The following is a 23,666-nucleotide window of genomic DNA, read 5'->3' as shown; positions in this document are numbered from 1 at the left end:
GTTCGTGGGCAAGGCTCATGCGTGGGGAGTATAGGAAGGCAACATCCATGCGGTCTGCTATCCTACGCCAGGCGCTCACCGTACAGTCCACTGTGGTGGGGTCACGATCAGTTATTCAGGCTTCCGAATATAGGTATCCCGAAGGCTTTTCAGGTCTCATGTATCCATCTTCTACGGCAAGGTGAGCCATGAAGGGAGGAGGGTGGAGCCAGTACGCAGCAAAGTGGCCCTTAGCACAGTCATAGTATAGTCGAAAGTTCGGTACATCGAAACCACCCTGGTGGTAAGGCAACATAAGTGTCCGCAGTCCCATCCTGGCCTGTTTCCCTCCCCATATAAGTCTCGACAGCTGGGAATCTAGGGCGCGGAAAAAGTATGAGCCCGGACTATATGAGATATTAGTAAAGAGGTATAACATCTTAGGGAGGATTACCATCTTAATTAGAGATATACGCCCAGCCATAGATAACGGGAGGTGGATCCATTTAGTAACGCTGTCAGCCAGTTTGTCGAGGACCGTACCATAGTTCGCCCTGATTAGGGCCTCACGATCCCTGGTGATGGTGATGCCAAAGTACTTTATCTCGTCATTTTCCCACAGCAGTGGGTAGTCGAGAGGGAACTGCAGGGTTTTGTCTGTCAGGGGGAACAAAGCGGACTTTGGCCATTTATCTGTATTCCCGCTATGGCTCAAAATTTAGTGATCTCGCGCAGAAGAGGGTTCAGATTTTCTCGCGGTTTGTGGATATATAGAGTAATGTCGTCTGCATATAACGAAATGAGCAGTTGTCGCTCCGGGTAGATCAGGAAGCGGTGGTTATGATGTTGCCGAAGCTTGGCCGCTAGAGGCTCAATAGCTTTTGCAAATAGGACTGGGGAGAGTAGGCACCCCAGCCGAGTTCCTCGATAAATTTCAAAGGGGGCCGATCGGGACCCATTTAAGAGCACAGCAGCATGCGGTGTATGATATAAGAGCCTGATCCAGTCTATGAAGCTAAAGGGAGTTCCCATACGCTCCAGTAGTGATAGCAGGTAGTCCCATTCCAGGGAATCGAAAGCTTTAGTGGCATCTAGGAAGACCGCCGCCGCCTCACAATTAGGGTTAATATCCTGCAGAACAGCCTGCAATGTACGAAGGTTATGGGAAGTAGCGCGATTCGGGACAAAGCCCGCTTGGTCCGGTAGGACCAATCGCTCCATCAGGAGATTCAGTCGAGATGCCAGGACCTTCGCCAAGATTTTGACGTCAGTGTTCAATAACGATAGGGGTCTGTATGAGTAACAGTTCTCTGGTGGTTTGCCCGGTTTTAACAGGGATGTTATTAGGGCTTCACGCATACTAAGTGGCAAGATGCCATCCTCCAGGGCTGAATAGTAAACCTGCTTCCGTATGGGGGCCAGCACATGAATGAAGGTTTTATAAAAGTCTATTGGTAGGCCGTCTGAACCCGGAGCCTTGCCAGATTTCATGGACATAATAGCGTCCTTTATTTTGTCCAGTTCCAGTTCGTGGTGTAAAAACTTCTGTTGGGTCGGGCCTAGCCATGCAATGGCAGTGTCATCGAGGTACTCGCGCAAGTCGAGTGCTGTCTGTCTGTGGGAGGTGTACAATGTTTTGTAATGAGTGGTAAGGACGCGCAGTTGTCCGGGGAGGTCCCTGTGTGGTACACCCCGTTCATCCAGCAAGGTGGTGACATAGTTGTGGTGTCTGGGGGGCCTAATCACAGAGGCGAGCGCACTACCCGGTCTATCCCCTTCTCCATAAATGCGTGCTGTGTAAGGCTTCCCCAGGAATTTACATTCTTTTTCAGCAGCTACAGTGTACTCATTAACTTTTTCCCTGAGCTGAGCCAGATCCGCACGCCCCTGTGATCTGTGGGATACGGCCTGTTCGAGAGTGCGTATTTCTGCTTCTAGCTTGCGCAGTTCCCCCCGAAGGGATTTAAGGACTCCGCCTCCCTTGGATGTACACCACCCCCTCACCGTAACCTTAAAGGCTTCCCAAACTGTAGTAAAGCTGGAGACTGAGTCAATATTACGATCAAAGAAATCTGTTATGTCTTGCTCTAGGTCTGCCCTAAAGGCCGAGTCTGTGAGGTGCGCAGGGTTGAGGCGCCAGCTTAAGTAAGGAGACGTCAAGGGGAATGCGCAATGAAAGGAGGACTGGTGAGTGATCGGAGAATGTACGCCCATGGGGTGAGTCCCGCTGACACGAAAATGTAGTCCATGCGTGCCCAGGTGGAATGGACTGCGGAGAAATGTGTGCCCTGCCGTAGAGCAGGGTGCGAGTGCCTCCACGTGTCTGTCAAGTGGTGGTGGTCGTCGACTATGCCCGATAGAGTACGTTGTGTATGGGTATAGTGAACTGGCTGGGTGTTGGATCTGTCCATTGCGGGCCGCAAGACAGTGTTGAAGTCACCTCCCAGTACCACATGGGCTATGCCCAAAGTTTGGATTTTTCCCCACATAGTGAGGAGTGCAGTTGGGTCATCTGTGTTGGGGCCATAATAACAAGCAAAGAGTACAGTATGGGTGTGTAATTTCCCCCAGATCATGCAGTATCTGCCACCCGAATCTGTTTCAGTGCCCGCCGGGGTAAATCCCATCATTACCAATATTGTGACCCCTCTAGAGTAATTTGAGTAAGATGAAAACACCCTGTTGGAGGCCCATCTAGATGCGAATAAGGGGGACCCATTTGGTAGCAAGTGCGTTTCTTGTAGCATGGCAATAGACACTCCCTGCCTATCCAAGTACCCCAGTATTTGTCTTTTCTTTCTTGGGTTATTCAGTCCACGTACATTCCATGACATCAGCTGAATTTGAAGGGCTGGTTGTGTATCTGTTACGTCACCCATTCCCACAGTGAGAGATAAATGTGACATGTGCGCGTAGCAATCGGCTTCAGACACACATCAGTAAAACTTTGAACATGATTATTTCTCAAAAGGAACCTATTAATCCTCCCTTCCCCAAGTATTTCTGCAGCAACTGTGCTGGCAGAATGCGGACAGACTCTATGCCCCCCTATGCCGGCTACCCCAACTGGCCGGGTAATTAGTCTCTTTCCAACAAGAAATAGTCTTGGTGGAACATTTGCAGCTGGTGTAGTAATTGGTTCATCATTAAAGCAAATTGTTCGCCCACCCACACTGGCAACCCCAACTGGCCGGGTACTCAGTGCCCTCCCCCCTCCCTGTACCCAAACATTCCCAAAACTAAAACATGCACTACAATTGCTCTCCCCCTAAGAAGGGAAGAGGTGTTTAGGGATCACCCATTGGGGACGGAACCTAGGGGCGCCAGACCCGCCCTCCACCTCCCTACTTACACCCACTGGCAACCGGGCCTATACCCAGTGGACTGCGGGACGGAGGTGGGTGATCAAGCACTCAAATGTATCAATGACCCGTAAGTCTTAAAGCAGTGCAGGTACCTCACCGGGATTTACAGTGGGCGGTCCCAATAAGATCAAATCCCACCATCTCTGCAACCTGGATGTGATCATGGTGCATTAGTCTAGGGTTGAATCATTACTCACAATACATAGCTCACCAGGACAGATAGTGTTCAGTCATCTTCTGTGCGGGATCAGTGGATACGCTTGACAGTGGAACAGCAGTCTGTATTAATCCTGCTGGGACAACGGTGATTGCGACCTGGAGCGTCTTTCCTCAGCCTGATCCTTCCTGTGCTGCTTGAGAAAGTCTTCTGCTTGTTGTGGGTTGAGAAAAATGAGTTGCTTCCCCTGATGAGACACCTTTTAGTTTCGCTGGGTAGAGCATAGCGTAAAGGATCTCCTGGGCTTGAAGTTTCTTCTTCACCCCAGCAAATTTACGTCTGGCCTCCTGCACCGTCGGGGTGAAGTCTGGGAAGAAGGATAGTGTTACGTTGCCGTAGTTCACTCAGCCCAGCTCTCGAGCACGCCGCAGCACAGCGTCACGGTCTCTGTAGTTTAGGAAGCGCGCGATGATGGGTCTCAGCTGTGCTCCTGGTGGCGGGGGGGGGGAGGGTGTTCGGCAAATGACCTGTGGGCTCTTTCCACGATGAGGTGCGATGAGAAGGTCTCCCTCCCAAACAGCTCAACCGCTAGGTTTTCCACAAAGATTTCCATCCTCCCTGTGTTGGTGGTTTCTGCAAGGCCTAAAATGCGGATGTATTACGGCGGGACCTCGCTTCCAAGTCCTTGTTCTTTTCCGCAATTATTTTGAGAAGCCTGTCCATTTGCGTGACTTGTCTGACATTGGAAGTGGCACCATCTTCCAGTGTTGAGATCCGGTCTTCAGTCTCTTTTATACGGGTATCATGATGCTCCACTTTGGCAACAACACTGTCCATGCGCGTGTTAATGGTGTCTATTTTGGAGTTAATCGTGGATAGGCTCGGTTTCATGCCCAACAAGAGGGTCTTCCAGTCCTCCTCCTGGGGGGCCGAAGAAGAGCGGCCACTCTCCACCTCGGGCGGTGGCGTGGAGGTGTTCGAGGCATGTGGGCTGCTGAATTCATATCTGTGCATAGATCGCCGCCTAGTGTTGGGTCCGGATGATTGCACATTGTTGTCCTGGAAGAGTCTTCGAAGTATCACGAGATAGGTGGCTCCTCCCCTGGACTACAGTGCGCATGGGCATCGCCTCGATCCCCAGATTGTTTTTTTCCGCCATTGGGTTCGAATGTGTTTCGGTTCCCTCTGTCGGAATCGATAGTTGTTTAACTTTCCTTACTTGAGACCAAAAGGTCTTTAGGACTCGCGTCGGTATTGTCTATCGTTCGGGTTGGTTTATTCATCGGCTCCGAACACTTGCTGCCCTTCCGTGTGCTGTCGGCGCGGACGGGCCTACACGACGCTCCAGACTACTTCACCATGGAACGAACTCCGTTTAAGAGGTGCCCAGTGTGTGCCTCAAAGTATTCACACCTCGACGTGCACCCAGTGTGCAACGGATGCTTGTCGCCGGACCACGACGAGGCCAGGTGTATGGCCTGCTCCAAGTTCCGGTCGAAGAAGACTCTCAAGCTACGTCGGGCCGCGAGACTGCAGGCCCAGTTATCGGCACCCCCACCGGCAAACATCTTTGAAGAAGATGTTGAAGACGACACCATCCTGAATGTTTCGGACTCTAACCCGGCGTCGAAGGAAGAAGACTACGACGCGGGAGACGAAGAGTTCGAGGAAGTCGTCGAGGAGGTAGGGGACGACGACGGGGCCATTGCCACCGTGGAGGATAGCTCGGAAGAGGAGCATCCTCATACTGACTCCGGGGCCGAACCCCAGCATAAGGCCCAGGTTGAGGGATCGCCTTCGGGCCTTACCCAAGACCTCAATACTCGTCCCACGGCCCCGCCTCCGGGCCCGGCCACGGACATTGGTGATGCGCCACTCCCGGTACAGAAACCGAAAGTGAAGCCATCGGTGTCCACACCATCTGTATCGAAACCGAAAGTGCAAGTCGCACAGGTGGGATCAAAGGCTCCAGAGGCCTCGGCGCCGAAGAAATCCAAGATGGCTGCCGAGCTCAAGAGCCACGCCAAAATGGCCGATCCGAAGACCCCCGTGTCGAAGGCGAAAACGCCCGACGCGGCTGCGTCGGCGCCGAAGCTGGTCGACGCTCTGAAGAGCCGCGTCGACGCCAAGAAGGTCGATGACCCTAAGAAAGCCTCGAAGAAGCGTCAGGACGACCCCAAGGCTCTGGCTGCACCGATCCCGGTCGACAAGGCAAAGGGAGGTGCTGTATCGGCTCCGAAGACTGCGCCTGCGGTCGCCGACCCGTTTCCGGACTCGGAGGACTCGCTCGAGCCGGTCCGGCCCTCCCCCTCATTTACCATGAAGGTCACAGAGTCCCTTAAGCGTATTCGGAAGGAGGCAGGGGCTCTCGAGCCGAAGGATGTGACGCCGAGGCCTCCACAGAAACCGGCGAAGGCGCAAACGCCGATTCACTTCACGCTGCCGCCAAAGACAGCGCCGAAGGCTTTCGCTCCGAAGCATGGGGCCGGGGTGCCCTTGAAGCTGGTGTCTACGCCGAAAGCATCCCTGGTAGTGCCGAAGCCACGGCACCAGCCACTAGCGGACGAGGAGCGTCGAGAGGTTGTCATCGACGCCAACACAGGCAAGCTCTCTCTCCTTAAAAGGAAGATCACCCCGGAGCCTGTGTTGGAGCATTTTCATATTCCCCTTATAAAGAAGTTGGACTCTGCGGGTGCATCTGCCCCTATGGAGCCTGCATCTCCACAAGGTCTGGAGCTCTCACCCACTCACTCTAATGCTGGGGAGGGTGACGGGGACGAGGAGGAGGAGTACAATTACCCAGCGTACTCGGATCCAGAGGATGTCAATGAGCCGTGGTCTGCTGGAGGCGACCCTGGGGACCCTCAGTCAGGACACGAGCCGCAGCTTTTTGCTGCGAAAACTTCCCCAACAGAGGACTCTGCAGCCTTCAACGCTCTAATTGAGAGAGCTGCGGCCAATCATGATGTCGACTTCCATGCGGACCCAGTGGATGTCGATTTTCTTTTTGACACTTTCTCAGTGGCTGAAAAAACTGTCAAGACATTGCCAATGCTCAAAGGAGTGCTGAAGCATGTGCCTGAGGTTTTCAGGGAGCCCACCCGGGCAAGAGTCATTAATCCTCGTATTGACAAAAAATACAAGGCAGCGCCCACTGATCCAACGTACATCAAGGGACAGTTGCCACTGGACTCTTTGGTTGTCTCCAACGCACGTAAGCGGGCAAACTCACAGACCACGGGTGATGCTCCTCCCCCAGACAAAGAATCGAAAGTCTTTGAAGCTTCGGGGAAACGTATTGCTGCGCAGGCAGCTAATATGTGGCGCATTTCAAACACGCAAGCACTACTTGCACGCTACGATAGGGCACACTATGACACCCTAGAAACCCTTCTACACCACTTACCTGATCAGTACAAAGAGGGAGCTGAAATGTTGATTCAGGAGGGGAAGCGTATCACCAACGCTTCAATTAAGTGCGCACTGGACGTGGCTGATACCGCCTCCAGAGCTATAAACACTAGCGTGCTACTGCGTAGGCATGCATGGCTTAGAATATCAGGCTTTAAACCAGACATTCAGACCACCATCTTAAACCAAACAGTTAATCCAGACCACCTGTTTGGGCCAGAAGTGGATGCAACCCTTGAAAAAATGAAAAAAGACACTGACACTGCTAAATCTATGGGTGCCTTACAGTCCCCGCAGTTTCGGGGTGGTTCCTTTCGCCGCTCCAATAACAGAGGCACCTCAAGGGGTCAAGCGTCACAATCCACGCAATACTATAAAAGCAACACCCAATCCTCATACACCAACAAGGGTAGAGGTGGTTACCGGGGCAACAACGTCCAAGGCAGAGGACGTGGAAATAACAGCTCCAGGTCCTCCACCGCCAACAAACAGTGACGCCTTGTCACTGCCCCCCGACCACACAACACCAGTCGGGGGGAGACTCCAGCAGTTCCTGCCCGCGTGGAAATCCATCACCACGGACAGGTGGGTCAAATCTCTTATCCAATACGGTTATTGTCTGGAACTCACTTCCACTCCACCAAACATACCTCCAAGACACCGTCCTATGTCCGGCGAGCACTTGCACTTGTTGCAGCAGGAAGTCCAAGTCATGCTGCAAAAAGGGGCAATAGAGCTCGTTCCACTGCAAGAAAGGGGAACAGGTGTTTACTCTCTGTACTTTCTAATCCCCAAAAAGGACAGGTCCCTCAGGCCCATCCTGGACCTCCGGCCCCTCAACTGGTACATTCTGTCAGAACATTTCCATATGCTCACGTTGCAGCAGGTTCTCCCGCTGCTTCGGCAAGGGGACTTCTTAGCTACTCTGGATCTCAAGGATGCATACTTTCACATTCCCCTGCATCCTTCACACAGGAAGTACCTAAGGTTCACCATTCAAGACCAGCACTACCAGTTCAGGGTTCTGCCTTTTGGGGTCACCACAGCGCCCAGGGTCTTTACGAAGTGCCTGGCGACCGTGGCGGCGCATCTAAGACGTCAAAACATCCACGTCTATCCCTATCTGGACGACTGGCTCATTCAGGCGAAGTCGGAACAGTGCGCCAACCACGTGTCCCACACTATTCATCTCCTGCACGATCTGGGATTCTCACTGAATTACCCAAAATCCCATCTCCAGCCCGCCCACATACGGCAGTATCTGGGCGCGACAAACACTCTGGTGGCCACTGCGCAGCCAAATTCAGTGAGAGTCGCCAGTATTCAGACGCTGATCCAAAGATTCAGACCTCAGCACTCGCTTCCAGCGAAAGTGTTCATGCAGTTGATAGGCATGATGGCCTCCTGCATCTCCATTGTCCCGCACGCGAGGTTACATATGCGTCCGCTTCAGGAGTGCCTGGCACGTCAGTGGACTCAGGCTCACGGGCAACTAACAGACCTAGTGTTGGTGAGCGGTCGGGCGTACAACTCTCTGCATTGGTGGAATCCACAAAACCTTTGCGAGGGCCGACCGTTCCAAGAGCCTGTGCCACAGATTATCCTGACGACGGACGCTTCTCTCCAGGAATGGGGAGCGCATGTACTCCACTACACAGTGCAGGGACTATGGACACTACAGCAAAGGAAGATGCACATCAATGTATTGGAACTGATGGCAATCTTCATGGCCTTAAAGGCATTCAAAGTACATCTGTGCAACAAGGTCGTGTTGATCCGGACGGACAACATGACGGCCATGTACTACATTCAGAAACAGGGGGGCACACACTCTCCGCAGCTGTCTCATCTGGCTCAGAGCATGTGGATGTGGGCCATTCAGAGGAACATTTTCCTGATGGCAGAACATCTCCCAGGCAAAGACAATCAGATGGCGGACCTGCTCAGCAGGCACAGCCACCAAATGCACGAGTGGGAGATACATCCATCAGTACTCCAACCGTACTTCCAAAGGTGGGGTCATCCAGAGATAGACCTGTTCGCCACAAGGGAGAACGCAAAATGCCAAAGCTTCGCCGCCAGGTTCCCACACCCGCAATCGCAGGGCAATGCGATATGGATGAACTGGTCAGGCAGATTTGCGTACGCTTTTCCCCCAGCACCTCTGATACCGCTGGTGGCGCGCAAGCTCAGGCAGCACTCGATGACTCTCATCCTGGTTGCTCCAACGTGGGCTCGCCAACCATGGTACACCACGTTTCTGGAACTTTCCGTGGTGCCGCATCAAAGGCTTCATCTCACACCCAGCCTTCTGACGCAGAGCCATGGCGACATTCAGCACCTAGATCCGCAACAGCTCAACCTGGCGATCTGGCTCCTGAAGTCCTAGAGTTTGGCTACCTCAATCTTCCCCCGGATTGCATGGACATCATTCGGGAGGCAAGAAAGCCCACTACTAGAGCATGTTATGCGGCTAAATGGAAGCGGTTTGTCATTTATTGTGCGAACCACGACATTAACCCGCTGGATGCTTCCATTCAGAACATCATCTGTTACCTGTTCCATCTGTACCAATGCAATTTGGCGTATACTTCCATCCGCATTCACCTGTCTGCGATGGCCGCATACCTCCAGAATAGGCAACACCTTTCACTTTTCAAAGTGCCTGCTATCAAAGCATTTCTGGAAGGACTCAAAAGGGTCATTCCACCACGGACACCACCAGCTCCAGAATGGAACCTCAATGTGGTTCTTACAAGGCTGATGGGTCCTCCTTTTGAGCCACTACACTCTTGCGAGCTTCAGTTCCTGACTTGGAAAGTGGCTTTCTTAGTAGCAATTACATCGCTACGGAGGGTTAGCGAGTTGCAGGCCCTCACCATCCAAGAGCCTTTTTTCCAAGTCCATGCTAACAGGGTGGTGCTTCGCACTAACCCTAAATTTCTACCCAAGGTTGTGTCTCAATTTCACATGAACCAGACAATCGAGTTGCCAGTGTTTTTTCAAAATCCTGAGTCGCTGGCGGAGCGGATGCTCCACACCCTTGACGTTAAAAGGGCCCTAATGTATTACATTGACAGGACCAAGGATTTTAGAAAGACTAAGCAGCTTTTCGTTGCCTTTGCATCACACCACAAGGGTAACGCCATTTCCAAGGCTGGTATTGCTAGGTGGATCGTGAAATGTATTCAGATCTGTTACGCAAAGGCTAAACGCACTCTTACAATTCCACCAAGAGCCCACTCCACCAGAAAGTTGGGGGCCTCTATGGCTTTCCTTGGGAACATTCCCTTAGAGGATATATGTAGAGCAGCCACATGGTCTACCACACATACATTTACTAAACATTACTGTGTAGACGTGCACTCTAAACAGCAGGCAGCTGTAGGTCAGGCTGTTCTCAAGACACTATTCCAAACTGCTGCAGCTGGCACAGGCGGCTGCCGATAATGGGGGGACTGCTATGTATTCTATGCACAGATATGAATTCAGCAGCCCACATGCCTCGAACTGCAAATGCTACTTACCAGTATGCATCTGTTCTTGGCATGTAGGGCTGCTGACATTCATATCGCCCGCCCTCCTCCCCGGCGCCTGTAGCAGCTGCAGTATTCATGTATATGCTCATAGCATGGTCATCACTCACATAGTTCACTCCATCTCGGCCACAATGGCTAAAAATAATCTGGGGATGGAGGCGATGCCCATGCGCACTGTAGTCCAGGGGAGGAGCCACCTATCTCGTGATACTTCGAAGACTCTTCCAGGACAACAATGTGCAATCATCCGGACCCAACACTAGGCGGCGATCTATGCACAGATATGAATGTCAGCAGCCCTACATGCCAAGAACAGATGCATACTGGTAAGTAGCATTTGCATTTCTTAGATTGAAAAGGAATTTTCGACTGCCTGGTATCGTTGCGGCCCATGGTGCGCCTCGGCGTTCGCACCGCCGTGGAAGAAGTGGCTGCCAGGACGAGGCCCGACTCCGGTAGGAAGGGGGGAGAGTGCTGAAGGGTGAGCTGAGAGCTTGAGTAGCAAGAAGAAAACTTCCTGTGTTGCGAGCGGTGGGAGAGTATTGAGTCTGGGCCAGCGCTCTCACGGTGTCTTTTAAGGGATCTGGAAGACCTTTATATCGGTCAGTAGGCAAGGGCGGGTTGGCCCAGTCGCAGCCCGCTCCGAGGGCGTCAGCCGTAGATGACCCGACGGGCCAGGCACACCCAGAGTGGAGACCTAGAGATGCAGGATAAGCCTCAACTGGCTCCAGAGGGGCCGCAGCTAGCGAAGGGGGATTGCTGTCCTATGCGGGCCCACTGCTCCCCAAGCCGCTGGTCGAAGCACAGCGGTATGATCCGGAGTCTAGGCGGGAGAGCAGGCAGGCAAAGTGAAGCTGTGAGGGCACATAAGGATCCGCAATGTGGGGGCAGTAGTAGAGCCGTCAGGCAACCTTGGGTAGGTATATCCGAGGTAGGGTGTAGAGTCCAATCTCCCGTCGCAGCACAGCCGGGCCACCAGGCCGCAGAGCAACAGCCACCGGCCGACCGCCAAAGGCAGCAGATCCGGATCCTCGTTGCGGGCCCTCTGGGAGCTACCAAGTCGGTATGAGCTCCCAGCACGTCGCTAGCACCCTCGCCAGATCTCAGACATTCCGGCCTATATGCCGCGTCTTGTAGCAGTGAGTTTCTGGCCAGGTAAAGGCCAAACGGTCCAGTGGGAAGGGGGGGAAATCGCAACAGCGGTACCACCAGTCCAGGGGGTGGGGGGCTGCACTCCGTGTTTATTAGCGGCCTAGAAAGCGCGTCGTGTTATGGCGCCAAGAGGTCTCGCAGTAGGCCGCGGCTAGATTCCAGTGAAAGGAGTACAAGGGTCAGGGTTTCCCCCCCCTGAGAAGGTCCTGATAAGTGGCCAGGCGGGGCAGGTAAGTATCTGCAGGTGTACCAGGGGCGCCGCTCCCAGTACGTGGTCCAGGAATCGTTCCCGTCGTCAGCCGGGCAGGCCGCAAAGCCCGGGAGTCGCGTGAGCGGGCCTCCCGCTGAGCAGCGCACAACGGGGAAGCGCAGATATAAGGCGGGCAGATCCGGCAGGGAGGCGGGTCTCCCCCAGCGTTGCAGCGATCGCCACAGGTATCAGTGTCCTCCGAGCGGGGGCGGGCCACCGCAGGATCACAACGCTAGTTCCAGGTTACACGCCGGGTCGGCCCCAGGAGGGGAGGGGGATAGGAGTCGGCCGCCGCCGCTCCCTGCTGTAATGTCCCCACACACGGTGCTCACCTCACAGCTTCGGCAGTGGCAGGTCGCCTGGCCGCCCTGGACACCAGCAACTCGCAAGAAAAAGGGTCGTCTCCTGCAGCGCAGTGCAGGCCGTGAAGCCCCGGCCTCTCCTGGCGGGACGATCCGCCCTCCGGCGAGCGGAGAACCAGCCTCGCCTCCCGCTCTCCGTTCTCCAGCCGGTAACTCAGCAGCCCGCCGGATTTTTCCGCCAGAAGAGGTACCGCAGTAATCGTGATGGTGTCGCGGACACGATGGTGCGGTGTCCGATTAGATAGCTTGGGTCAGGATCCCTTCAGGATGGTGTAGTGTGCTCGATCGAGCTAGAGCCTCACACCAGTGCGGCCATCTTGGTTTGGCGCCACCTAGCGCCCCCACTAATAGAGCACTTTGGGTTTTACATTGAGCCCTGTACACTTTTGGGGAATCCCTGGTCTCTGTGCATGGTATTACCACCTAGTGGCAATATCGTATTCAGAGCCAGTTTCCTACAACCAACCAAAACAACAATTTGGAGCCTAAACGTAGTACTGACACAACAGATAAGAGACCCCTTCGAACCACTCCCCAGGAGATCACTAAATTTTTTGACACTAAAGACAGCCTTCCTAAGTGCAATGAAATTGCTATGCAGGTTAAGTGAGCTGCGCGCACTTACCATCTAGAAACCATACCTGCAAATACAGAAGGGCAGGGTAGTCCTAAGAACCAACCCACGCTTCGTTACAAAAATCATATCACAGTTTCACATAAACCAGGCAATCAACGTATCTAGCTTCTTTCAAGAACCAAAGACTCAAGCTGGAAGAGCTCCACTTATGCTGACAGAGCAATAATGTATTACCTGGAGAGAACAAAAAAATCAGAAAAGTTAAACTGTTGCAAAGTCATCCAGTGCCCTGTGCACCCCCCAACTTTTTGCTGACTGGAACTGGTGGCAACTGACTCTGACTGACCCTGGGCTCTGTTTAACCAGTCCCAGTGCCAAGCTAAAAGGAACACATTAGAATACAATTAAGACACCCAACGTACACTATGGTATGGTGGGGTACCCCTGTAATTGGCATGACCTACCCCATAAGCCCCTAGTATGTAATAGGGCAGGGGATTGAAACTTCCTAGATGTCTCCAGTATTCTGGGGCATGGTAGTTTAGAGACCAGCAGTTTTTCTGCACTAGCATGTGTGCAGTGCTGAAGCCTGGGGTCTGTTTAAAAGCATCCCTGGTGGCCAGGACAGCTTTTAAACCTTAAATTGTGCCCAAACTCAACTTTGGGGGTAGGGGCCCTTAAGAATGAAAAACCGATCATGTTTTTGCATATTAGAGACCCCCAGGGTCACCCCTAGGTATCCCATGGGTGGGGGGTCAGGTATCTAAAAGGAGCGCCCTTATAAAATGATTTTTTTATATGCCTGGGTAAAGTGAAATTTTACATTTCACTCCCCGCATTGTATTAAAGAGCTGCTCAAAATCGACTTTGATGCTAGAAGAATTGGGTGAGGATGATCTGCAATATTTCTGCAGATTCAGAACCCCTGAAGTCTCCCCTAGTTGCACAGGGGGTGGGGTTCCTGTGGAAATTAGGGAAATACTTATAAAATATGGTTTTAGAAGCCCTGGCGCTGGGAAAGTGGCCCAAGTCATTTTCCCCATTGCAAACCCCATGGTCCATTAGGTTAACATGGTAGGAAGTTATTGATTAATAAATATTGATAGGAGAAGACTAGCTGGACCATTCAAAGACTTCCCAGAATGGTAGTAGTAAATCCAACAATATTATATTGTTTAATTTCTCCTAAAGTGTACATACAAGTAGTTATGAGACTTTCTTGTTTATAAGTCCAAATTCAGCCTTTCAGTGGTCTGCCCTGATTGGTCAGAGTTAAGTGAATTAGCCAGGCTGCTGGGAGGGCAGTGTGCTGGTCTAGAGTAATGCCAGGCAGTGGCGTTGTAAATTATGCTCTTCAAAGGCAGAGGGGAGGCCTGGGTTTCAGGCTCACTCTGACAGTCTTGACCCAGAGTCAGGGCTATCCTTCAGGAAGGTATGTGCAGGTGGTAGGGGAGAGTCAATGGAAATAAGCCATCCCAGGGGGTGTGTTTAGCCAGATCTCACCTCCTTGCTGGAAAATCAGCCATTATGGATTTGGAAGAATGATGCACTTCTCTACAGGATGTGGTCATAACTATGAGGAGTTGCCCTGCTCTCATTGGTCAGCAGTGACCTGGTGCTTGACCCAACGAATTTTGAATAAGTATCTGAGAGGGGCAGAGCCCTCCAGATCTGCTGCTTGAAACTGAATGAACAAGAAGTGCCCGGCTGGAAAGATTTTGCTGTGCAAGGAACTCTAAGGCCTGACCTATGAAGACTGCATCATCTGAAATAACAGCCCTGTAGATTACATTGCTGCCAAAGGACTTAGAGTGGACTCCCTGCAAGCTACAGGTTAACAAAGCTCGCCTGGACAGACCCACAAAGAATTCAAAGCCTGGAGTACCAGTGGATTTGTAAGGGTTTTGTTCAAGTGGATTGTGGAATTGAAGTTTTACACTTTCAAGGACCCTCTTGGAGATTCCAGAACCTTGGATTGTGTGTTGGATACTTTGGGACCCGCAAGCAGAACTCCAGGAAGGTGTTCTAACTGGACCCTGCTTGCTGAAGAACGCGGCCCACCACAGTGGTGAGAGAATTCTTCAGAACAATTTATAAAAGTGTGTCCCCGACAGGGAAAACAAAATGACTAAAAGGGGCACCGTTGGTTTCTAAGCACTAGAAAGTGACTAATCTTTAAAAATTTATAACTCTGGTTCCCTACAGTGGATCTTTTTCGTTTTGGTGTCATTTAAAAGATAAAAATAGTATCTATTGTTATAAATTGACGTTGGATTTTTATTTTATGTTGTATCTTAATTATTTACTGAAATTGTGTTTTTAAATGCTTTACATACCTGTCTTTGAAGTTAAGCCCGTCTGCTCGCAGCCGCGTTACCAAGGTTTGAGCAAAGGAATAGTTTTCTAAGACCTATCATGTGTTAGTGGCCTTATTGCCATTGGCAGACCTACATTTGCCCCTACCAATAACCCATTTTCCAACAAACCATTCTCAGACAAGGGCAAAGAGATGCCAGTTACCAAGAACACCATCACAAGGTGAATATCCCAGAGAAACCAAATATGTCACAAAAAGGGCTGGTATGCAACTGGAAACAGAGCCATGAGCACACTCGACAAGAATGAAAGGAGTGACCTTAGCCTTCCCTGTGAACATCCCAGTAAGTCACATATGCATGGCTGCCACATGGTTGTCAGTCCACACGTTCACAAAACATTACTGCATAGATTTCCAGGTGAATAGGGAGTCACAGGTGTGATAAAAAGTACTAAAACATTTGTTTACAAGGTCAACCTCCTGTCTACTCCAAACCACCACAATGATTAAACCTCTAAAATTAATGAACAGCATGTTAATCCAGAAGAGATTCATGCTGCAAAAAAAAATTGTTACTCGACGGCAGGAGTCGTTTTTCTGCATCCACTTGCCTCCCCTGGAAATGAGGCGAGGCAAAAAGAAAAGAACAAGTAATAGTACAAATGAAGTGGAAACCTATGGGAAGTGGACAAGCAATAGCCAGAACAAAGAATCTGGAGAGGAGAATCACAAACTGGCTTCTAGGGTGGGCGTCTGACGTCAAGAGAAGGATGGACTAGACACCAAATGGCAACAGACACCATACCCCCCCCCACCCCCCACCCCCCCCCCCCCCCCCCCCCCCCCCACCCACCACAAAAAACAAAAAAAAAAAAAAAACAGAAGAGGCTGCCGAGGGAGATTTCCGGACCCAACTGCTAGATGGTAAAATAATGCACAGCTCGGTATGTGAATCCCGAAAATTCTTTGAGCTGCAAAGCTGCTCCCACTGGTTAGTAACCATTTTGTTTAGAGTTAATTGAGGAATGGCTGGGGATGGGAGTTATTTAGTCATTGCCTCTTTTGGAAATTAGAGCTCATAGGCTCATTCATGTTGATATATAGCATTACTTCAATGCTGCTCCGGAAAGTTTTTAAACCCGCTACTTTTTCTTGAACTTTATTCCAGATAGCCAATACAGTAGATATGTTTGCACAAAAAAACCCTAGCAATTTCCAGATAGTTGGAGCAAATAAAGCAGTTGAATAGTAGCTTTTCCGTCCTAACCTGTCCTGACTTCTCTCCCTCTTCTCAGGTGCGTCTTGATCATACAACTAGATCACTCAGCTTTGGCTCCGACCTAAACTACTCTGCTAGGGAAGATGCACCAGTGGGACCTTTTCTCCAGAACATGCCTTCTGAACACATAAGGAGCCAGTTGACTGCAATGTCTTCTGTTCTGACGAAAGCTGTTGCGGTTATTAAACCAGCGCACATACTGGTAAGTGTGGGAGTTTAGAAATGTATTTCATAATTGTTAACTTCAAAATGTCTCTGTGGTTCAGCTGTGGTATTGATTGCCTTTCACACCACAGCAAATGAACTAATATTGTAGATGTAGTCCTTTACTTTTTACATATTATTCAGCTTCAAGCGATAATTTTTTTCAGGCAAATGAGCTGTTTGTCAATCTGGGAACAAGGCAAGCCCCGGTATGTGGGGGAAAGTAGACAACGGGTTTGAAGCATGTGGGCTGCTGAATTCATATCTGTGCATAGATCGCCGCCTAGTGTTGGGTCCGGATGATTGCACATTGTTGTCCTGGAAGAGTCTTCAAAGTATCACGAGATAGGTGGCTCCTCCCCTGGACTACAGTGCGCATGGGCATCCTCTCCATCCTCAGATTGTTTTTTTCCGCCATTGGGTTCGGATGTACTTTTTTTTTTAATTGCAAGATTTTATTGACATCTCAATAGAGTACCGTATCAAGCCTACATCCCTGGGGCTGGCTACAATCAACCTTATTTAGTCTAGGCAAGAATTACACAGCTATTTAGCCGACAACCATCGGCCCGGCAGCATATCTTTTAAAATACATCGCAATTGTGTCGTAGCTATTGTATGCATAAATAAGTATCATCTTGCTTTTTGTATTTTTAATAACATAACTTTTGACTCGGTCCACACTATTTGGCCGAGAAATTTGTATACCACCGCCCCTGCCGCAATCTCAGGTCCAGCAACCAACTATTACTCCAGGTTCCTAGACACTATAAGACCAGACAGGGAGGTCGTGCCCTTTCCATTATGGGCCCGCGCCTATGGAACAATCTCCCCCTTTCCCTTAGAGAGTGCCCGAACCATCTAGCCTTTAGGAAACTCCTAAAGACAACTCTATTCTAGTTGGAGCGCTGTCTGTCCTGTTCTTCACAGCACCGCGCGGAGATACACCTTCGGGTGTGATGCCGGCGCGTTACAAGCCCATAAATAAATAAATAATAAATAATAGTTATATAAGTGACGTTGTGTGCTATACATCATCTGCTCTACCATACGGCATTTACTACACCCCTCACAAGCACCCCGCATTCCCCCCCCCCCAGCCCCGGCTCTAAACTACTAGAGTGGTCTACGACCCAACCTTCCCCTCCCGTCTAATGAGTCCAGTAATCGGTCACTCCATGTGCTAAATATCTTTCATCTCATCCCCCGAGCTGTCAATATTTTCCTCCTCCAAGGGTTCACATAGATCGCCCCTGTATGCCTTCCACGGCAGCCATACTTTTTTCCATTTGCGGGGGTTCGCTCTCAGTTGATACACTGCCCGCTCTGTCACCATAATTGCATCCATATTTCTACACCATTGTGACAGGGTTGGTAACTCCGCCGCCCCCCATCTCTGTGCTATGTCCCTCTTGGCTGTCATTGTACCTATTGTGACCCATAATCTACTGTGGAACGTTAAGTCACTCAGGCCCCATATATTCAGCAGGCATATCTGCGGGTCGGGCACCAGGGACAGTCCCAGTGTCTGCGAAATGGTACGCATCACCTGCTGCCAGTATCTTCTCAAAGCTGGGCAATCCCAAAGTGTGTGTTGGAAGGTACCCTCCATTCCACAGCCCCTGAGGCAGAGTGGGTGTACTGCTCTGCAAAGTTTGAATAGTGTCGTTCTGGTGTAGTATATTCCATGCAGTATTTTCAATTGTACCAGGCGGAATCTAGCTGAGATACCCGCCTCGCGCGGAGACGCTAATGCCGCATTCCAGTTTGATTCATCCATGTCACCTATCTCGTCCACCCATTTTTCTCGCAGCTTTATTAATGGGTCGGGTAGGTTATTCATGATTTTACGATATGTAAGGGATGTCGCACCCTCCTGCATGAAGTCAGTGAGCAGGCGATCCTCAAGCGGTGAGGCCTCCGGCACTGCAGTACCTGCTGGGATGACTGCCATTAGGGCGTGCCTAATTTGCACATACCTATATGTTTCCGTTGGACCTAGGTTGTAATGTAGTTGAAGGTGTGAGAATGGGACTACTCCCTCCCTTGACCACAAATCTCCTACTGTAGAGATCCCTATATTGTCCCATTGGGCGAATCCTTTGGAGTGGCGTAGGAATCCCAGAGCCCTTGTGTCCCATAACGGTGTTAGCTTTGTTATGACTCCCTCCCACTTCAACCTCGCCTGTGCCTTGTGCCATAATGTTGCCGTGTGTCTGGTGAGTCCTAATAATTTAGCCACTGCTCCCTTGTGATATAGTGGTGCCAGTAAGCTGTGAGTGCCCAGCTGGGTCCTGTCTGCAAGATAGGCCGGATCGTCCTGCGGGGCATGTAACCATTGGTTAATATTCTTGAGTTATGCTCCCCAATAATACAACTGCACATTGGGCAGAGCGATGCCACCATCATACCAGCTTCTATTCAGTTTTACGTGCGCTATACGGGCTGCCCCCCCCCCCCCCCCCCACCCAACAAATGTCATTATCCCGGTGACCTTTTGGAAGTAACTTGGAGGTATCAATGTTGGTGTGTTCTCAAGCACATAAAGGAAGCGCGGCAGCGCCATCATTTTAAATGGTGCCGCTCTACCCAGCAACGTCAGCGGAAGGGCCTTCCAGTGTTGTACATCATTCCGCAGCCTGACAAGCGGGGGTTGCAAATTATTCTGAAAGAATTCGTTGAGGTCCTGAGTAACGTAGATCCCTAGGTATTTAAAGGAGGTTGTCGCCACCGTCAATGGGCATCCCTCCGGAAGAGTAGGAGCGGAGCAGTTTAAGCCGTTGATGACCGACTTTGCCCAATTCATGGTGTATTCCGATGCACGCCCGTGCGTGTCGCACACTTCCAACAAGTTCAGGACTCCACTCACCGGGTCTGTCAGATAAATCAGCATGTAATCGGCATACAGAGAGACTCTGTCTTCCCAGGCCTCGGTCCAGCAAATCCCCCTTAGCAGTGGGGTCTTCCTAATAGTCACGGCCAATGGCTCCAGAACGAGCGCGAATAGCAGTGGGAAGAGCCTGCATCCCTGTCTGGTTCTCCTCGCCAGCGGTATTTCACGGGAGATATGTCCGTTTGCCCTAACACGTGCAGCCGGGCTCGTGTAGAGCAGCCTCACCCAGGAGGTGAATGTGGCGCCGAACCCCATGTGGGCCAGAACCGCGAAGAGGTACTGCCACTCCACCATATCAAACGCCATTTTGGCATCTAGGGACAGTGTAACGGCCGGCTCCTTTAATAACTGGGCACGCGCCAGTGCTCCATGTACTCTACGTAAGTTGAGTGCCGTGCTTCTGTGCGGCATGAAGCCCGACTGGTCAGGGTGGATCAGGTGTGCCAAATGGGGCATTAACCTATTCGCTAATTTCGCTAGGATTTTGGCCTCAGCGTTAAGAAGCGATATCGGTCTGTAGGACGCGCAGTCTCCTGGTGGTTTGCCCGGTTTCGGGATCACCACAATAGTCTCCATTCGTTGATCGGAGGGCAAGATACCTGTCTCCCGGCTTTCCTCGTACATTGCCAACAAGGGTTCACACAAGGATTCCGACATTTTTTTGTACCATTCGATTGGTATCCCGTTGGGCCCTAGGGCTTTGCCTGACCGTATTGCATTTATAGTCAACTGAATCTCTTCAGTCGTTAAGTCGGCATCCAGCTCCGCCTCCACCGACAGGGTCGGCGTCTGCACGTCGCAGAGCGCCGCTACCACCATGTCTGCCGAGACCTCCACCGTCGAGGAATATACCCCTTGGAAGTGATCCGCCAATATTTCTACAATTTTCTCAGGATGAGTGTGCCTTACCCCGTTCACATCTGCTATCTGTAGGATAGTCTTGGTACCCCCTTTTTTCTTATCCAGCCAAGCCAGAAGCTTACTGGCCTTGTCCCCTATGTCGTATACTCTGTGGGCGGTAGCCGCTACGTCTGCCATAGTCTGGCGTTTTAGATGGTCATCATGGAGACGCTGACGCAGCTGAAGAGCGTGCAGTGTGTCGTCTGACGGGTCAGCCATGTGGGCCTCATTCGCTCTGCCGAGTTCCATCTTGAGCTCCACCAACTTCCTCCTTTGAGTATGTTTGTGGCTAGCAATGCCAGATATAGCCTGTCCTCTCAGGACCGCCTTGTAGGCCTCCCACAATATCGATGGGGACTCAACCGAGGCCTGGTTTTCCGCAAAGTAGTTTCACGTGGCCCTCGTCAGATCTTTGCCAACGGATGGTATCCTGAGGTATCCCGGGTGTATTGGGTATATTCTTTTGCGAGCCTTTTCCTTTCTGGACAAGGTTAGCGTCAACGGTGAGTGGTCTGAGATGCCTCTCGGTCTAATTTGTACCTCCTGTATCGTTAGACGGCCGTTGCCTAAGGTGAAGAAGTAGTCGATTCTGGATAGGCTTTTATGTGTAGCTGAGTAGTAGGTGTATTGTCGTTCATTTAGGTGCATGTGGCGCCAGATCTTGATTAGCCCCTGTGCTTCCAGGAAAGCACCAAAGCGTGAGGTGCCAGGTGGGTGTGTTCGATGTGGGTATCTGTCTTGCGTGTTGTCAATGACTGCATTAAAGTCCCCTCGAATGATCAGATCGCCGGAAGCTCCAGAAGGAACTTTCCCAGGTCCGGTAAGGCTACCGCATGTAACGCCGGAGGAACATACGCCAATACTATGTTTAACCGAGTACCCTCCCACTGCCCATGTACGGCCGCGAAGCGGCCCTGCTCATCCACTTTGGTCGTCTGGACTATGAACTGTGAAGATTTACGCAACAGAATACCCACCCCTGCGATCCAGAGGTGAATTCCGAGTGCGCTACCATGTAATATCCCCGCCTGTCAAGGGCCTGCCTGGCCGCGCCCGTAAGGTGTGTCTCCTGAAGAAGGACTAAAGTGGGCCCCACTCTTCTTATACCCTGCAGCACCAGTCTCCGCTTGATCTTATCGCCCAATCCCCTGACATTCCAGGACATGATATGCAGTGGTTAACTAAAAGACAAAGGTCCTTGACAGGAAAGATCAGCGCAACAATAATTATAGGCCACAATAAGTGCTATAATGATAAAAAGTCCAGCCGGACTTGAATTTTATTCAATATTTTAACATATTAAATTAGACGAACCAGCATTTAGACAGTGGGACACAGTCCTGCATACCCAATGCTACACTTACAATAGAACAATACAAACACTTAGGGTATTTCAGGCATACACAAATTGGGAGCAAAAAGAAAATTCAAAGTACATTTGCTTCACATATGTGGAAACGTAAGAAATTTAGGCACATAATAGTACACTACTGTTTAACCACATATCATGTCGACTGCGTTTCGATCCTACTACCATTAAAGGATCATCATCAGGACATTCATTGTTAGCCTGAATGTAAAAAGCATGAGCTCAATGTGACAGGTTAGGACATGAACCTGCGCGTCCGACTGGAGCCTCGGCCGAGGGACCAGAGTCAGCAATTCATTGACGTGGTACCTCAAGGAATACTGCCAGGGATTTACCAACTTTGAATAAGGTAATTATATCACAAGGGTGGTGTAGATCAGAGTATGGCCACCCAAATAATAGTAACTTGCCAGCCACTCATGGAGGTCCGGGGGAGGCTAGAACCTCGTGGGATCGACGGAAACCGGAGGGCGTACCAAGGTGCCTGCGGACTGGTAGTCCACGCTCCTGTTGAGGAGCTGCAATACGAAGACACGTTCCAAGGCGGGGGATCAACAATGGATGGTGGAAAGGGCAATTCCGGGTAACTAGTGATTTAACCTAGGACTGTCAATTAGTGATAACTGCAACGACAGTGTGGTAAGAGTCCGACTCCTATGGAGCGAGTAGTGCGGAAACCGAAGCCTGTAATGGGGCTCCTAACGTTCATATTAGAACGTCGACATCCGTCCCGGTGCCTACATTTCTTACGTTTCCACATATGTGAAGCAAATGTACTTGAATTTTCTTTTTGCTCCCGATTTGTGTATGCCTGAAATACCCTAAGTGCTTGTATTGTTCTATTGTAAGTGTAGCATTGGGGATGCAGGACTGTGTCCCACTGTCTAAATGCTGGTTCGTCTAATATATTAAAATATTGAATAAAATTCAAGTCCGGCTGGACTTTTTTTCATTATAGCGCTTATTGTGGCCTATAATTATTGTTACGCTGATCTTTCCTGTCAAGGACCTTTGTCTTTTAGTTAACTGATACCCCAGGTCCTTGCTTACCAAGTGGGTTCCCTTGTTCTTTGTTAAAAAATGATATGCAGTGGTGACACCGGAGTTCCTGGATAATTTCCATTGTGTGTGTTAGTCTGCATTTGAATAGCCATTTGGGATTCGGGGTGACCCCTCCTTGCTATGTGTTGATGGGGTCGTCTGGTGCCAGTGTAGCTGACCTCTGTGCGGTGTGCTGTGTCTAGCCTGAACTGAGTGAGGGGCGTGCGGCAGCAACATCCGACGACTGCATGCTCTATTCTTGTGAGTAATGTGCCACATCCTATCACTTTTAGTCAGAAAACCAAAACAATACAATAAAACAAACGCAACCCACTCCCTTCCTCCCCCCTCCCTGCTATACGGACCTTGAACTGCCCGCCCCCCAACTTAGCAGAGTGCTTAACCCCAACCCCACTTTCAACTTGCTTGCTGGGGTGAAGGACTTTCCGGAGACGACGGCCTCTCTCCCTCTCCTTGGATGCCCTCAGCCCAGTGTCCAGAGGCAGTCCATCGGGCAGCTAGGTAAAACAATATAACGTTCTGTGTGCGCCGGGCAGCTACTGCTCTTCATCATCTTCCGCCTCAGTTCTTTCCAGCAGCGAGTGTTCCCCCATTTCATGCCCAGACGATTGGGAGTTTGGAGAGCGTCCTGTCTCTCGGTTCTTCTGCGACCTTTGCGACCTACGTGGATTACTTGCTGGTCACCAGCCGTCCAACCAGTCTCGGGCAATCTCAGGATTGTCGAAAAACCAGGTTTTATTGTCTGCCACCACCCGCAACCTGGCTGGAAACAGCATTGAGTACGGATTCTCTTGTGTCCTGAGTTCCTTTTTAACATCCAAAAACGTTCTCCTGCGACGAGCAACCTCTG

General features: G+C 50.8%; 1 protein-coding gene across 2 annotated transcripts in view; it reads left to right on the top strand.

Moving 5' to 3' along the window:
• Window positions 1–23,666, top strand: part of EIF3A (eukaryotic translation initiation factor 3 subunit A) — a 771,171-nt gene that overhangs the window by 268,466 nt on the left and 479,039 nt on the right. For both annotated transcript variants that reach the window (XM_086922925.1, XM_086922923.1), the window contains exon 11: window positions 16,405–16,590. In XM_086922925.1, coding sequence (XP_086779051.1) covers window positions 16,405–16,590 — 186 coding nt within the window. The remainder of the gene's footprint in view (window positions 1–16,404; window positions 16,591–23,666) is intronic.

The sequence above is a fragment of the Lissotriton vulgaris genome, chromosome 5 (assembly GCF_964263255.1).
Source record: "Lissotriton vulgaris chromosome 5, aLisVul1.2, whole genome shotgun sequence".
Classification (NCBI taxonomy): domain Eukaryota; kingdom Metazoa; phylum Chordata; class Amphibia; order Caudata; family Salamandridae; genus Lissotriton; species Lissotriton vulgaris.
The sequence above is the reverse complement of the archived record's forward strand: the minus strand, read 5'-3'. Positions and strand labels throughout refer to the sequence as shown.